Genomic DNA, 16,720 nt, shown 5'->3' on the forward strand with positions numbered 1-16,720 from the left:
CGAACGGACCCAGAACCGTGACATATACAATACACGAGTAATGAAACAACTCTGGCATGGGTTAGATGTTGAAATATGCAGCAGAGGTCAGATGTCTATCTATCAGTCGGGATCTGTAACATGTGTTTGTTTGCACACGTGTGTTTGTTTGCACACGTGTGTTTGCTTGCACATGTGTGTTTGCTTACACACATAAGAGGAGGGAATATCAGTAACTAGCAGTACAGACTCGCTGTGTTTTTCTTAACCTCAAGAAGCGAGCAAATATTTTTTAGTGACTGTTTTGTCTTCCTGAATATGTGCCACATGCGTGTGTTTAGTGACTCTGAGGCCTTCTAGTCACTATAAACTCCTCTACGTTCATCAGCTTGTCACTGACTTTGCCCTTATGTCCTTCAGTGTTCAGGTCAACCAGCAAGCTCTGGGTCTAAAAATATGTCACACAGAAGTACCAAAAACAGCACTTCCAGAAATGCCCACTTGAATCTGGCTTCCAAACACAGACTGTATAAAATATGGAAATACCCCACTGAATCATTAAGGCTATTTAATGCCATCTATCCATTCTATGGTTGACGCCTGAGCCACAAAAACTGGGTCCATTTGACACGAGCCCCTCACCAAATACTGAGCACCTCACCCTCCCACTCCCACTCTTCAGAGGGAGATCATTTGTCCTGCGTGAATCCACAGTTTCATTCTTTGGACACTACCCATAGCTAGTGGCGGGTGAGGATGTTGACTTCACTTTCACGTTCAGTTCTCTCTTCATCCTAACAGACCACTACACCTATTACATTACTGCAAACACTGCACCAATCCATCTGTCAATCTCCTGTGTCCTCACTTGTAAGCAGACCCTGAAATGAGGATGATGATGGACCCCTTGTAGCTCCCAAATATGACATCTCCAAAAATGGTTTTCTAAGCTGAAATGAACCAATACGCAGCCAGGTGCCTAAACTGACAGAGAAACTGTGTAAACGCTATCCCGCGACCATCACAGGCAACAGTTCTAGCTGCAATGCTGTCTTCTCTCCCAGTTCTCAAATACTTATAAAAGTTATAATAGTTGGCTAACAACAATGGCTACCCCTTTTACCAAGATGGTGACAATGAAAATAAAACAGACTTCACACAGCAGTCGATGACATCACTGTGGCTAGATCCATATTTTCCACCTTCTGTGCTTTTCAAGTATAATTAACCCATTTCGAAACTCTTGTTGCAACATAGTTTAAGCACTTTATCAGGAAAAGGGAAATATAATTTGGTTTTTAGGAAAAAAGCAAAACATAAACAAACAAACAAAAGCTGGCTTTAAAATAGCAGTGTAGAGTAGTAGTGTAACAATAAGACCAGACTCAAAAGCCAGTGTGTAGTATGTTTTCATGCATGGTCCGGCTGTGTGTAGGCAGGAATGGAGGACCCAAATGTAGACTCAAACACGGAGACAGAAACTTAAGCTCAAAAATTTAAGACAGTTTTCAGTGGGAGAAATGTTTTCGTCACTCATCCAAGTGACTTCTCAGCTGACTGCAGATTTTCCCAACCTTATAAACAGTACTTTTGCACAATGACTGAAACTAGCACCGCTGATCAACAATGGGCTGTCAGGTCAGTTTCTTGATCATGCTGTGTGTAGTATAATAATAATAATAAAATGAACCTCATCAGAGCTGAGAAAGACAGCAGAGTGGCATAGGGTTTTGGCAGAGGTGGGACCAAGTCATTGTTTTGCAAGTCTCAAGTAAGTCTCAAGTCTTTATCCTCAAGTCTCAAGTCAAGTCTCAAGTAATGTCAGGCAAGTCAGAGTCGAGTCTCAAGTCACTGGTGTAAAAGTCCGAGTCAAGTCACAAGTCTGAAACTTTGAATTTCAAGTCCTTTCGAGTCTTTAAAAAAAAAACAACGAAAAAATAATGTTGCAGTTATGCTAAATGTAAATATTAGACCATGTAATTTTTAAATCTGTGTTTTTCTCAACACATGACAAAATAGTGAACTTAGAAAATATACACAAATTGTGAAATTGCACCTCTTTAAAATGCAGCTCAATTAAACCTAGCTCCAAGAATAATTTTCACCGACAGTTCTGAGATAAGCTGCATGTTATTCTTGGATGCGGTTGTAGGACCAGCTTTAAAATCGCATGACAAAAATATCATACACATAAAAAAAAACTGTATCACCAACGTAGCCTGGAAAACATTTGCTAGTTAGATGAAGTCAGCTATCTCATTGTAGCATATTTATATGCATATTTATAATCATACGGTTCTTGGAGTGAGTGCATACACTCATGAAGTTTAGTAACTTCAGGTCACTGCAACAAGCCCAGGTACAGTTTACCGACGGATGGGTGCAGGACCTTGAAATGCACCGTGTAGAACGAAAGACCATCGTACGTATCATAAGTTTACCAGTCTCACAAATTGTCGTCATAAATACACATTCATTAACTGTTTATTAATAGGACCTTTGAGCTCAACGGTAATTAATTAGTAGTGGAAATAATTTCTGGTACGAGTTACAGAAATGTAGCAGTGACAATAATACTGTATGCTGTAATCGTACTGGGCAATTAGTGATACAAAAAACCTGTTTTATCCTGTGAATAAAAGTATATGTTTTTGTCAATGTACCATAATAACAGAAGCGAAACGCAATATTCTGTCAGGACAATTCACTATTTATGCACAATAAACAAAGGAGCATAGCGCGACAATTTCTGTTCAGCGCCAGACTTGCTTGTAACCTATATCACTAATTATGTTATGAAAATGACGTATTAACTACTAAAAGACACTGACCTTCGTGTAAATGCTTGGAGCAGACTAACCTGTGAGCTGGAGGGTTCTGGGACGTTATATTTGATCTTTGAATGGCTGCAAACCAGGCCATCCGTCGCGTCTTACTTCGGAAACATGGCTCGAACAATTTCTCTTCAACGACGTAATCCGATAACAACCGATCTCTTTACCCGTCGGCTTCCCGTGGCTGTCATGCGACCGGCTATTGCAGTTAATAATACAACAGCTTCTTGACATTTTTGTGTTTCTTTTTATCGCTGTATAACTGATTTCAATTGAAAGCCTGCGTGCGCTACTACCGCTTGCCACGAGTTCCCAGAATCCTTTGCGGTTCTACCCGTGAATGACGTCACATTTTCAATCTCTATATAATATGCATGTTAAATTTTATATTTGGGGTAAAATATCAAGTCTTTTCAAGTAAACCGGTTCAAGTCCAATTCAAGTCCCAAGTCATTGGTGTAAAAGTCCAAGTCAAGTCACAAGTCTTAGAACATTTTTTCAAGTCAAGTCTAAAGTCATAAAATTAATGACTCGAGTCTGACTCGAGTCCAAGTCATGTGACTCGAGTCCACACCTCTGGGTTTTGGCTCCTTTAATAACATTCATCTGATCCTACTGCTTTAATAAACTTAAACTTAATTTATTAAGTTCAAGTAAAAAATGCATTATGCTTAACAGAACTGTTCCAAAGAGTCTGCAGTATAACTGTAATAAACAAAATATAAATCCTACTTGTAGGAGGATCAAGCTGTCACTTTATGGGGGTGGTTTCTACCAGTTTCTCTATATATAGGTACATATGTGTATATGTTTGATCAAATATTTTATTAAATTACTTTGCAAGAGCTTCTTATCTTTAAGGTCACCACATCTTTGGTGCTATAACAACAGTTGGAGGACAGAAAACAGTCCTCAGAATAGCATTAAAAATCTGAGTGAGTTTAACAATTCATCTAAATACAGATGTACATGGAAAACTTAAGTTTTTCTGTGTTCTGCCTCTGTTTTGCAAAAGTTCCTCAAAAGTTCAGAATAAACTATTACGATACATCTTCCAGCAGCCAGCGTTTAGAACATCCTGACACAGTCCAGGTCAGAAAAAACTATTTTACTTGAGGAGATACTATTCTGTCTCTGGAAACCCTTTGCCTTCTGTACATCCCTTTCCTTATGACCGTCCTACTGGAGACGGATATGAGTGGTGATAAAAAGCCAGATGGGAGCAGAGCTATGAATCCAGACTAGAGGCAGTAAAAATTTAGAGGTCCGTTGTTAGCAGTGAGAGGAATTAATGCATGCTACTGTGTGTTAAGTGAAGCACCAACCATCATTCAACTAATACATTTTTTTTTACAGTTTTAATTTTTGAGTACGGGTGATTATGTGTATTGTGAACAAATGGATACAAGACCACAAATAAAACGAACGTTTTTTGAAATAAAAACAGGAGCTGCTTGCAAGATATGCTTGTAAAAAGTTAATTACAATACAAGCACATTATGAGGAAAAAGGGAAGTATAATTATTTTTGTTTTACAGCTAAATTCGCTGTATAAACACAAGTGCAATCATGAGATATTTATACCCATCGTGAGGTGATGCAACAAAAACTGACAAGAGTATTAGAAAAGAGGGAAAAATGCCTCTGTGGTCTGAATGGATTTATTTTGAAGTTAAAACAACAACTGGATTTCAGTAAGTTGCATCAGTAAAAGACACCATTCAGAGTTCAAAGTCTAATCCCAAAATTGAACAAGTTGATGCGTTTCATGCTCTAACAGTTGTCATTTCTGCTCAGATCAAATGTGACACAGAGTGTAGTCTGTAGAAGTGAGGCAAATACATTTACAGGGTTGGATGTAGCCGTAGGCATTGTCACAAAGCCCCATTAGCAAAGTTCCTGCTTGAGACTTTCAGTGCTTGCTGTCTGCGATATGAGTGATATTCACATAATGTAAAATGCCAGATACGGTTTGACAGGGAGGATGGAATTGAGTATTATGTGTACATTTACACATCATGTGTGTATACAACTCTTTTAATACACCATACACTATCGCTATACACACATCCTACACATGTTATGTATGTTAAAAAAAACAACTTTCTGTACCTGTTGTGAGGTCAGTGTGCTCTTGAGACATGTGCTGGCTCTGGTGGACCCATTCACCATTGCACTTGAAGAAGATCTGGAGCGCAGGCCGAGCTTGACACCGGAGCTTGATGGGATTACTTTTGACAATGTAGGCATCGACAGGCTCCTCCAGGAAGTGAGGCAGGGTCCCAGATTGTCCATGTTGGAGGGCTTCACCTCGTTGACCTAAAGGATTAAATGAGAACGAAATTCAGACTGATGAAACAATAATGCAAGCTCATGTCTGATCATACCTTATCATTGTCATAGCAACCCCGAGCTCCTGCGCTCCCTAGTGCACGTATAACAAGACTAATTCAGGCAGATTTTGCAGCAAGAGCTGACACACAAGTGTGAGCATCCAGTGACATTGTAGTACATATAAAAAGAGCTACTTCAATAATTTTAACAAAGCACAGTGCTGTGCAACAAACACAATAAAACTTTTCTCACTAAAGGTCAAAACAAACTTGCTTCACCACAGGCAAAGACACACCGTCGACTACAACCGTCTGCAAACCTGGAGATACTAGCAGCTGGTGATGTGCCACCCAAATGTAAACAAATTACTTGACCCTAAATGCAATATCCCAGTTAGAAAACATTTTTCTGTTAACTACGCAATAATGTTGTGCAGGCACAAGGTTTACTTGTAGTCTGAACTAATTTACTTGAGTTACTGTTGATTGATTGATTGATTGAATCTTTATTTTGAACATGTTGAAAAAGTATAAAAAAATAGAATTAAAAGAGACAAATGAACAAAGCAAACAAAAGGAAAACGAGCAACCACAACTCCAAATAACGTCCATGTTCAAAAAGGAGCAGGAAGAAGCATAAGCTTATTTAATCCCACCCCTTTTCCACTATCTAGTATCAATAGACTACAGAAATTTAAAGTAAAAGTTAAAGTAAAATGCTAATCAGTTATGTTACTTTTCCTTAAAATGTCCAGGGAAAACTCTACTTTGGCTACTTGCTTGGCCACATCACCTACTAAACAATAATCTATCATTATTAATTAGAGTATGCAGTATTTCCATAATATTGGCTATTACTCAGGTGGTAGAGTGTGTTGTATAATAATAATAATAATAATAATAATAATGATCATAAGGTCAGGGTCTTGATTCCCAGTTTCAATAGTCAGTGTTTGAAGTATCGTTGGGCCAGACACTGAACCCCAGGATCTACAATGTGAATTTTAGATAATAGTGCTTGGGTGTAGAAAAAGTGACTGTGTTTGGGTGAATGTAGTACAAAGTGCTCTGAGTGCTCAAAAGTGATTAGAAAGGTGCTATATAAATCCATATATCATATAAAGCTAACTTAGCTGTCTCTCTGCATTCCCTCATTTCATCCTCTTCCTCTGGATTTCTGCAACCAGCCCAGCTTGTGGTCTTTACTACCTCAGTTACATTAAGTTGGTGCACAGTTGTGCAAAAACAACAAGAGAGTGTCAACACCTGAGCTTCAGTTAGCATCAATAGTTGACTCAACATATATATTATTTTCTTAAGTTTAAAAAAAAAAAAAAGGTAACAAAAAACAGCAGCGAAACAGCTTTGCTAGAAAGTGAAGAATGCCAATTTTACGGGAATTTCTCGGGATAACTGAGATATGAGGTAAACCTGCTATAGTGCTAAACATGAAATATAAACACTACTTCACAACCAGGTAGAATTTGAGTGATGAGACACAATTTTCAATGAACAAACTGAATTTATGGACAGCACTCCCACAAAGTAAAAATAGCTATTATAAAAAAGTTTAAGTGTAATTACTCCAATAAATATCTCACTGAAATTGATCAAGATACAGACATCCTAATGTTGATCAGGAAGATCAATGATAGTCCTATAAAAGCAGCTTTGGAGTCAGTTGTTGGTGTTCACTAAAGACAGCTAATTCAGTTTAAGAATTCACTGAACAGACACTGGCAACACATTAACAGGCATTACTCCCTTCTTCCTTTGCCCGTCTGAGATGTGTTCCAGTCGGCACACGTTTTGCTTCTTCTGAGGCCCACAAGTGTAATTACACTCTGACTAATCCCCTAGTTTGCTGGAACCTCTTTCATGCAAGTGTGAAGGGTTTAGTGAGGCAAACCGTCCCGCACACCTCCCCTCCTGATACCAACTCCCCACTGCACACTGCACTCCATAGTGATGTGTGTACCTCTGAAAAATCCCATCAGGATTAGAGAACCCACTCTCCCCTTTTCTCTTCCTCTCTCTAGCTAATCTAATCCTCCTACCTTTCCTGCCGGATGTCTCCTGATCGAGGGAAATAGATAAAAAGTGTCTGTGTGATTCCTTGGCTGTGAAAATCACAGCACTTGCCTGGTGTTCTCCCCACCGTGCGACACATTCACATTCACATTCTCTCCCTCATTCCTGGAATTGAAGCTGAACAAAGAGACATGCTTTTAATTTCAAAATGACTAGCCGCAGGCAAGCTTTTCTTGTACAGAGTGCTCCAATTTGTTTTGCGAACGGCACATTGACATGGCATGTTTGTGTTTGGATAGATGCAAAACATAGACGTGAGAGCGCATCCAGAAAATGATAGATGGGAGCAAGAATACGCAAACAAATCGCTGTCAAATAAAGCAACAGCACTCAGAGTAATGACTCTTCTGGTAATAGATCAGGTATTATACTAATGCTTACCAACATGGCAGTTTAATGCCTCTGCTATTAATACCTGTACCATCAACATCTGCATTAGTAAAGTATTACAGGTTTATTTCACTAAGTAGTCTGTTCAGGTTTTCAGTTTTTATTCAGCTGTTTGGAACATAATAAGACAGATACAGGAAAAGAACCTGCTCTGATTTAAAATGCTGGGTAATTTCGGTGTATAACTGGAAACACAAGGACTTAAGTGTTTAGGCAGCAAGATTATGTTATTTGCTCTTGAAAGTACTGATCATATATCACAAACATCAAGCAAAGCCTATACTGTAGGATGCTTCTTTGCTTGTTAACGCTGTTTTAGAGAAGATGGGTTGAAGTGCTTCTAGATCCTGGTACAGTCTTTAAAATGTAGGTGTTCCTCAGGGAGCAGTCCTCGGTTCCCTTATGTTTAAAATGTGTCATCCAAATGCAATGACCACATTAACAATACATCTCTCAAAATTTCTAAAGATTTTTAAAATCCTGGGTGTCTTAAACCTTACTGTCGTGCAAAAGTGATAATAAAATCAGCATTGTTTCATCTTATAAACACAGCCAAAGAAACTTGAAAACTAAGTTTTAGAAAAACCTACATCACCCCCGCTCCTAAATCTTTACACTCACTGCCAGTAAGCTATAGGATTTAAAGTCTTGTAGCATTTCTTTACATGGAGCTGGCCCTAAATATATTTTTGATAGGTCTGAGCAACACAAGCCTACTACACACCTTACATCATTCAGTACTGAACTGGTAGTGGTTGTAAAATCAAAGCAAGGTGAAGTAACCTTTAGTCCAGTCCACACACACATACATAAAATCAGGCTTGGCTTGAGGTATGCACACATTACTTCCTGCAAGTATTCTGCAATTTGGCTCAAATTACGTTATACTTTTTAACATTCTAGCAACATGCACTCTTTCAGTTTGTGGCCAGATTTTATACTGGTTCATCTGCATGTTCACAGGACAGGCTGAATCTTCTCCTATCAATATTTCTCGCCGCTGTCATTCAGGGAACCGTTGCACCTTGTGCTTTCACGGTTTTCACAGTGATCTACAACCAATGCCTTCGCCTGGCAATAACACATAAGGGGCACCAACACATCTAGCCCACTCTGAGAGGAAAACAAGATATCACTGCCAAAGGGCTGAGTGATGGCTCTATTAAACACCCTCTTTTTCTTTTCCTCTCCCTGCCTCTCTATCAGCATCACAAGCAAACAAACTTTTGTACCATAAACACAAACAGTCTGCTAATATAACATTAGCTCTAAGGCATCTTTAAAGGACACCTGTTAATGTTTCAATTTAACACGCCATCTCCTCATATGCAAAATTACAAGCAATGTGTGGTCTCTTTTGTCAGTTCAATATATTCCTCGCTTTTGCTATCTAAAGAAAATGAGGGGGAGAAGCCGCTCGCTGACTGGACTAATTCGGTAAATCTTTTGGGTGGTAGACTGTTTCCCAAAGAGAAAGATGACAGCTGTGATTCAGAAAGACAAGCTGGTGTTTGCCAAATTCTACTCTACATTCAGCACACTCAAATGTCCCATCGCTCTCCTGTATCCATGTCAAACATCAGCTGAAGCTATGGAAAACTGACATCTTGACACACAAACTGCTGAAGATCATGTAGGTACTCTGACTGTGCCAGCACAAACACAGGGCTCCAACAACATGTCCTCTTCCTGCTGTTTCTTGTTTTATGCCTATCAAATTCTTGGCACCTGATCAAGATGCCTCTAGGACAGCTCCCTTTGAAAGGTTTTCTGGGTGAGCCAAACTGGGAAAGACCCAAGAGCTCACTGGAGAGCTTTTGTATCTTGTCTGGCCTGTCAATGCCTTGGGATCCCACAGGAGGAGCTGTAACATGTTGCTGGGAAAAAGGACATCTGAAATACCTTCCATAGCCTGCTGCCACGGTGACCTGACTTCGATAAATTGATGAAAATGGATGGATGGAAATTTATCAAATTCAGACATTATATGGACTTCCACCCCAACCTTAGAGTTCAGACTACAGATCATGACCCAGATGTTACGTGTGCACTTCTTCTGCTGTTTTCCCTGCCAGTAGCCTCTTGTGTCTCTATGCCAAACCTTTAAACTTCTCCTCGCCCTACAGTTACCTTGATATCCCCACCACCTGCATCACTTGACCTTCCAGCCTCCCTTCACATCTGGTGCTCATTCCTTTATCATCAGTTTAAATATATCAGTTTTTTTCCCAGATAGTCTTCAGTAGGCTTATAGCATCCCACAGAGCTAGGCTAGTTTGTGCCCGCTTTATTGTGACCTTTGCCTGAATCTGATATTTGTTTGTCTGGTCTTTGTCTGTGTTGTCTGCTTCTACCTGCATGCTACTGACATTGGCCGATTTAAGCAGAGCCTTTTTGACCTTTACTTACTTAGTCTTCTGTTTTGGCTCCCGGGGATTCACTGATGCAATAACCCATGTCTCTATATCAAAATATCACGAAAGAGGAGAAACTATACTGTTTTTGGTCACAGCTTTCATAGCGAGCTATCAATATGGAAACGAAAAGTTAACAACAAGACCTCTTCTCACCCAGCATCTAGTGCAAAAAGGCTTACCATGATCCACATTGCCTTTATAGATATTTTCCCCAATGTCACACAAAATCACACAACCCACATTCCACACAAAGCCTGTGAATGGCTCACAAATGGCATGTATATTCCATTTCCTGGCAGAACTGATTGCAGAAGGATCCTCTTTGTTAAGGAGCCAATTGCCTTCAGAACCTAAAGCCCTGCTCTTAACAGGAAGTGGTTGTAACACTTTATGAACACACAGACCCAACACAAAAAATTTGTTTTTTTTTAAAGTCTTGATCTTAACGCAAGTCTATGACACAATTAGGAGGAATGGCACAAAATTTCTCCTCATTATTGAGCTGAAGCTTCTTGCTGTATAGGTGGCTTTATAATGTACTGTTTTCCAGGATGTGCTGTGTGTGATTGCTCAGTTTTTTTCAAAAAAGAAAAAGTTTGAGTGTTATTTGTTAAGTCAGATGGGCTTATAATTTTTATGTAATGCATTTTTTGTTTTTTCTCTCTGCATCAAAATAAAACTACAATAAAAGTTAGAGATTCTTAATTTTATTGTAAATGATCAAACATTCAAACTTGACAATCTGCAGTAAATATTTTCTTCTGGGTTAACTGATCATTGCTGTCTTTGCAGTATGGTTTTGGGCACCACTGATATAAGAATTTAAAGACTGATATCAACAATTGTGATGATTTTAAAAATCTGACATTCTTATATGTTGGTCATTTAATTATTGTTTTGTTTTTCAGACACACAAAACATTAATGTCTACTTGTTTAGTTACTTGTTTATACTCGTGTCTGCTTGGATCAGCTGGTTGTTAAGTCTGTGGTGTAACAAACATGCATGTTGCCAACAGGGAAATTGCAAAGTGCAGCATCAGCACTCATAACATGGTTGAGGGGAGTATTCCATACCTCTTCTTTACTTTACTTTTTATTTATTGGCTGTTGTAAATACTGATACCAATAGCTAATATAGCCCGTTAATTTTGGTCACCCTGAAAAGCTGCTTGCTGCAACAAGCACTTTTTATTCCTGCTGTAGTGAGAGGAACTGAATATACAGCAAGGCATGAAGTGCCACATAGACGGGTTTGATAATTTCTGTTCCTTCATTCACACAAAGCATGCTTACTTCAGTTTGAAAGAGTCATAATGGATGAAAAAGAACTTACATTTGCGGTTTCTGTCACCACATCACCACTCTCTACACTTTGAAGCTTTTTTTTAAATGCACATTTACTCACTTGTGTCCCTTTTGTGGCTCCTGGGTCTCTTGTCTCATGCATAATGTTCACTGTAGCGAATTGAATTAGATTGCTTTCTGTCACAGAGGCACATGTGTGACCTCTGATTTCAAACTTCCAACAGGTGTAAGGCACCAAAAACAATTCTCCAGCGTATACCATTCAGTACAGAGATTATAAGCACGACAACAGTGCAAAGACGAGAAAAATGTGTTTGACTGTGTGGGCGTTTGCAGGAAACAAAGGGAGAAAAACAAAGAAAGGAGGAGAATGTATGGCTTTAATAAAATGCAACATTCCCTTAATGTGTTGTCCAATATTCGAAGCCTGAAACATTTTACAGCACGTCTCATGTTTTGTATTATTCTTACATATGAGTAACTGGACCTCATTTAATGTTCTGTAGATGGAGCATTGGTAACATAATTACAACTAAAACATATCTTGCATCTCCAGTTCTCTTTTAATTAGCCTGGGAAACCAAATAAATGACACAACAAACTGGAGAGAAACACAGGAAATGGTATTAACTCACACGAGAGGTTTCAGGATAAAAATAAGTAGAAGCAGCTGTATGTACACGGGTTAACAAAAAAACATACTAATTAATTCTAAATTTGTTGATTAAGGGTCAGTGGCATAATTATTTGTTAATTATTTCACCGTGCTGCCATTTCAGTCACAGTTTGAAAAAAGAAGGTGCAAAGTTTCTTGGTGAACCAGAGACACATTTGTGGATTTGCTGCTATTTGCCTTTGTGTAAACACTGACTTTCAGGCTAATGTGTCTTTGTAAATACATGAATAAATACAGCTTGGCAATGGTCAACGCTGCATTAATTATATATGCCCAGTGTGAGGTGTCTTCATAGGCACTATTGACGCAAATCGGTGCAGCAGATGGATGGTCTAGTTTGAGGATCAGAGGTGAAGCTAGCAGAGGAGATGGGGGTGGAAGGAGATTGGTGAAGCAGATGATAGGTGGGTGTTGAAGATCGTGAGAAGCACTGGGGGAGCATCTGCTGAGATCACCGAGTGTACAGGAGGAAGACAAAAAAAAAAATGTTTAGCATTTTCAGGAAATGCACATAAGCCATGAGTCTGAACTAAAATGCGCTAGTTTTATGCTCCTCAGCCAACTATAGCTGACTGCATAATTGCAACCTTTGCAGTTATGACTCTTTACTGTTATTGACACCCCCCCCCCCCCCCCCAAACCCCCCCCCCCCACTCCCACTCAAGATTTTTGAATGACAAGTATGCCACAGGAGAAAGATAGATATGGAACAATAGGATTTCTTGATCTCCTGGTACAATGGCAAATGAGGCGCAGAACATGTGAAATTTTGATTATGTTTAGTATCTGTGATTCAACCACATCAAAACCCATCAGCCTCTAGCAAGAGGTGTCCTGCTGACAAGATGACAGGTAATGAACTGTTAAACTCAATGTGTTATGCGCACCAGCAGGATGCACACAAATACTATGCCCCAAAACAGACTCCACTATGCACAACCCATTGATAGCTTTGGCAATAACTTGCCAAACTAAAGTTTGATTAACAACGCTGGTCCACAGATAATAGATGGATTTTATACCATTATTTTAAGTCACACTTCTGTTTCCTCCCTACAGTTTTTCTCCTCCCTATCCCCAGGCAAGTCTCACAGTGACTTCAGTCAGACTGCAGTAATGCCCGGAGCGCTAGATCTACTCTCCAACTTGTAATTTCTTTGCACTGTGAGTCACACAAGCAATATGTTTCTGCTCTGCCTCTCAGAGTCTTAAAACCAGCATGGCCTCAGCCGAAAGAGATGCCAGAGCGCTTTGTTCAAATATTGATGCAAACCTCTCATCTGTCATCTTAGGACACAACGCTCTCACACATACACGCACTCAGATAATGTGCTCTGTGCAACTGAAGCACTGACAAAGACACGCATGCCAGATGTTGTCCAATCAAAACAACAACAGACAAATGTTGACTCTTTACTGTTATTGACTACTTTAGCCTCTGAAGACCACTTCTTTTTACTTCTTTTAGGTGCTAGTATTCCTGAGCTCATTCAATTCACATTTACATGAACAAAGCAAGAGAAAATGTGCTTGTTCCTCTTTATCAGCAATACCCTGCTTCACATGGGAGCTGCTCAGTATGACCAAACTCTTATCTTTTGGACAACAGCCCAACTGTAGCAGTAGGGGGTTGGACGCCTGGATGGTGAAAAATAAAGGAGGGAGAAAGCACTACTCATCCCAATGAAGATTTTTCCCACATATGTTAGTGAGTGACTGGTCAGGTGTTAGCACTGGTGCACTTGAGTTTAATGACTTTAAACAACAAGCTCACAAGTTAGAATTTACTTTCTATCCTGACAGGCTCAAATATGATAGTGCTGAAGGTGCTACAGTGTCTTTTAACTTGACACGTCAAATCTTATTGGGCAATAAAGAAGTCCTTGCTCCAAAATCAACACCTTCAAAGTTGACTGAAACTTGCAGCTGCCCACATCAAAAAGCTAAACGCTTTCTAGAGAAAAGTTTTATGGTTTTATGGTCAGACGAGACAAAAACTAGGCTAACTGGTCCCAGTGATAAGAGGTACACCGTAAAAATCCTAAAAAAACACTAATATTCTGGCAGCCGGGCGCCAAAATAATACCAGAAAATAACTTTCTCATGAAAATACGGTTAGTAATGACAATATAGTTTGTTGCCCTAATTTTACATGGGATTGTGCCTTTTTCAAGTGCTTTTAAACATTAAATTAGGAACATTTTAATGTGATTAAACAATGAAATTACCTATAAACAAGGTCAATGACTGCGGTAATAGGAATAATAATAATAATCCACTTTATAATTCCCCTCTGGACATCACCAGTCGGTGGTAGGTGAAGTGTCTTGCCCAAGGACACAACGACTGAGACTGTCCGAGCTCGAAACGGCAACCTTCTGATTACAAGGCGAACTGCCAACTCTTGAGCCACGATCGCCCTAAATGACAATAATAATAATTATTATTTGATGTAAAAGTTTATAAGAATCATTTTATATATTTTTTCCATAGCATTACATTTGAATTTAACAGTTCAATCTTTCAAATAACGGACAGATATTTGTGAAATTATGATACATTTGTGAATGTATTTTAACAATCTAAATATGCATATGTACAGACAAAACAAACAACAAACAAAAGAATTATGTTTTATTACATTTACAGTGATTTTACGTTAATTTACATTTGAAATGTATAATCAGTCTATTTATGTGAATTTAATGATATTCTACAAGAACAGTACAAAACTGTAAAATACACAGTAAAATACTTTTATATTACATTTTTTTACAGTGTATGTTAGGAGTATTAACGAACACAAAACACTGTACAAGATGTCAAGCATGGTGTTGGTGGCATCATGCTCTGGACCTGTTTTGCTGCCAGTGGTCCTAGCACACTGCACAAAGTGGACTGAATTATGAGGATGGAGGACTGCTTCCAAATTCTTTGTATTCACCTCAAATCAACAGCTAGATGGTGTCTATGTCTATTTCCCCCGTCTATGTTCTCACTTTATTTTGGCACTCCTTCGCCTCTTGTGCTTTGTATTTAGTTTTATTTCCTGCTTGACTCGTTACCTAGATTCTGTTCACGTCCTGTAGCTGTGTTCACTTCCTCTAATTCCCCTCTTGTGTATATATAGTTGTGTATTCCCCCCAGTCGTTCTCACAGCATCCTGTTTTTGCTGCTTGTGTCTTCCTTGCCTGAACTATAAGATCACTGCAAGGACCTTGTTATTTGGAGTTTGGACTTTTCTACCAGCTTAAATAAAGATGCACTTTCAGTTTATTCTCCTGCCTTAAGAGTCTGCATTTGGGTCCTCCTCCTGCAAACCCATGACACTTTTGAGTGTGTTTGGTTTAGAGAAAATCTAAAATAAATTCACACCTGTGCACACAATTATTGTTTTTTAAATTTATGAAAGTTAATAAAGTTTGCCAGAATATTAATATCTAGATGGGAGGCATTTCAAAGCAGCTTCAGGAAATTTGGTACATTTGTGTAGAAACTGTGGCCTGCTTTTTGCTGTTATGATTTCTTAATACCTTCAGACATATAATGTTTTTCTAAAGCACCACAGGAATAGTTTGTTGTCAAAACAAAACTATGTGCACTTCAACATAACAAAGCAGTGCATGTGTGCGTACAGTTGCAGTTTTGCATGAATGTGTGTCACCTACAAACACCCAGGTGGTATATGTGTCTTCATTGCTATTGTGACAGCTTGCCAGGCTGATTTTGGCAGGTGGGAGATAGTGCTTCCCTCAGCTCTCCCGATAATCAAAGAGTAAACAGGCTGAAGCAAAAGTGGGTTACCTGGATGTCAAACTGACAGAAAAAGTCTCCAATCTCCATCCCATCAACAATTTCTGTATAAGATTTTGCTTTTATACAGATTAATATAGGAAGGGGGGACAAACCTATCCAAATAAATGCCACACACATTCTCATATGCCTTTCATCAAGGATCCCACTAGAAGGCTTTTTATTCCACCAAAGAAATGAGAAGTGTAAACTAAAAATATAACAAATAAGCTCCAGACTTGTATCTGCACAGAGTGCAGGGATAATCCTAGAAAATCGAGTCAGAGTTGTGACTTGACTTTTTAAAACTTCTAATGACCAGGTCTCAGTGATGGACAGTTCCAATTTACTCATTATGGTGTCTTGATATGTGAGCATTTTAATTTAATATTTTGTTGGACTCAAGTATTTCACTTTAAATTTGCTCACCAAACAACAAACAAACCTCTGTCCTAGAAACTGTGACATAATCACTGGCATCATGTCCAACTAATATCACGCACACATATGGACACTGTTCTCTTGGGAACCAGATGAGAGGCAGCCAATCAGAAGTCTTGTCACGGCGGGGTGCGCCGATGTGTGTGGAAACAGGACCCAAAAGCAGATGATGACGAGTAGTTGAAAGTTTGAGCAGAAAAGTGATCCTTTATTAGATGACGGCAGGAGTAAACCAGGAAACCAAAGTAAACTGACAAAACACTAAGAAACAAAACACTAAACGGTACTGAGACCAAAACCTAAACTATGCCTGTGATGGAAAATAACCAGCAAATACTATGACTAAGACTAATGATGAATAACAGATGAAAACCATAACTAAGACCGAGGTCAAAATAAACAGAACCAGGCTAGAACTAGGGCAGAATAAACAGACGACCCGACAATGGCATGAAGAAAA

The 16,720-nt window shown here is 39.0% G+C and overlaps 1 protein-coding gene across 1 annotated transcript in view; it reads right to left on the reverse strand.

The window, feature by feature from the left end:
• The window catches only part of LOC113025470 (netrin receptor UNC5D-like), a 183,134-nt gene that overhangs the window by 69,855 nt on the left and 96,559 nt on the right, over window positions 1-16,720 (reverse strand). The window contains exon 2 of the mRNA XM_026173238.2: window positions 4,926-5,132. Coding sequence (XP_026029023.1) covers window positions 4,926-5,132 — 207 coding nt within the window. The remainder of the gene's footprint in view (window positions 1-4,925; window positions 5,133-16,720) is intronic.

Source organism: Astatotilapia calliptera, chromosome 7 (genome assembly GCF_964374335.1).
Source record: "Astatotilapia calliptera chromosome 7, fAstCal68.1, whole genome shotgun sequence".
Classification (NCBI taxonomy): domain Eukaryota; kingdom Metazoa; phylum Chordata; class Actinopteri; order Cichliformes; family Cichlidae; genus Astatotilapia; species Astatotilapia calliptera.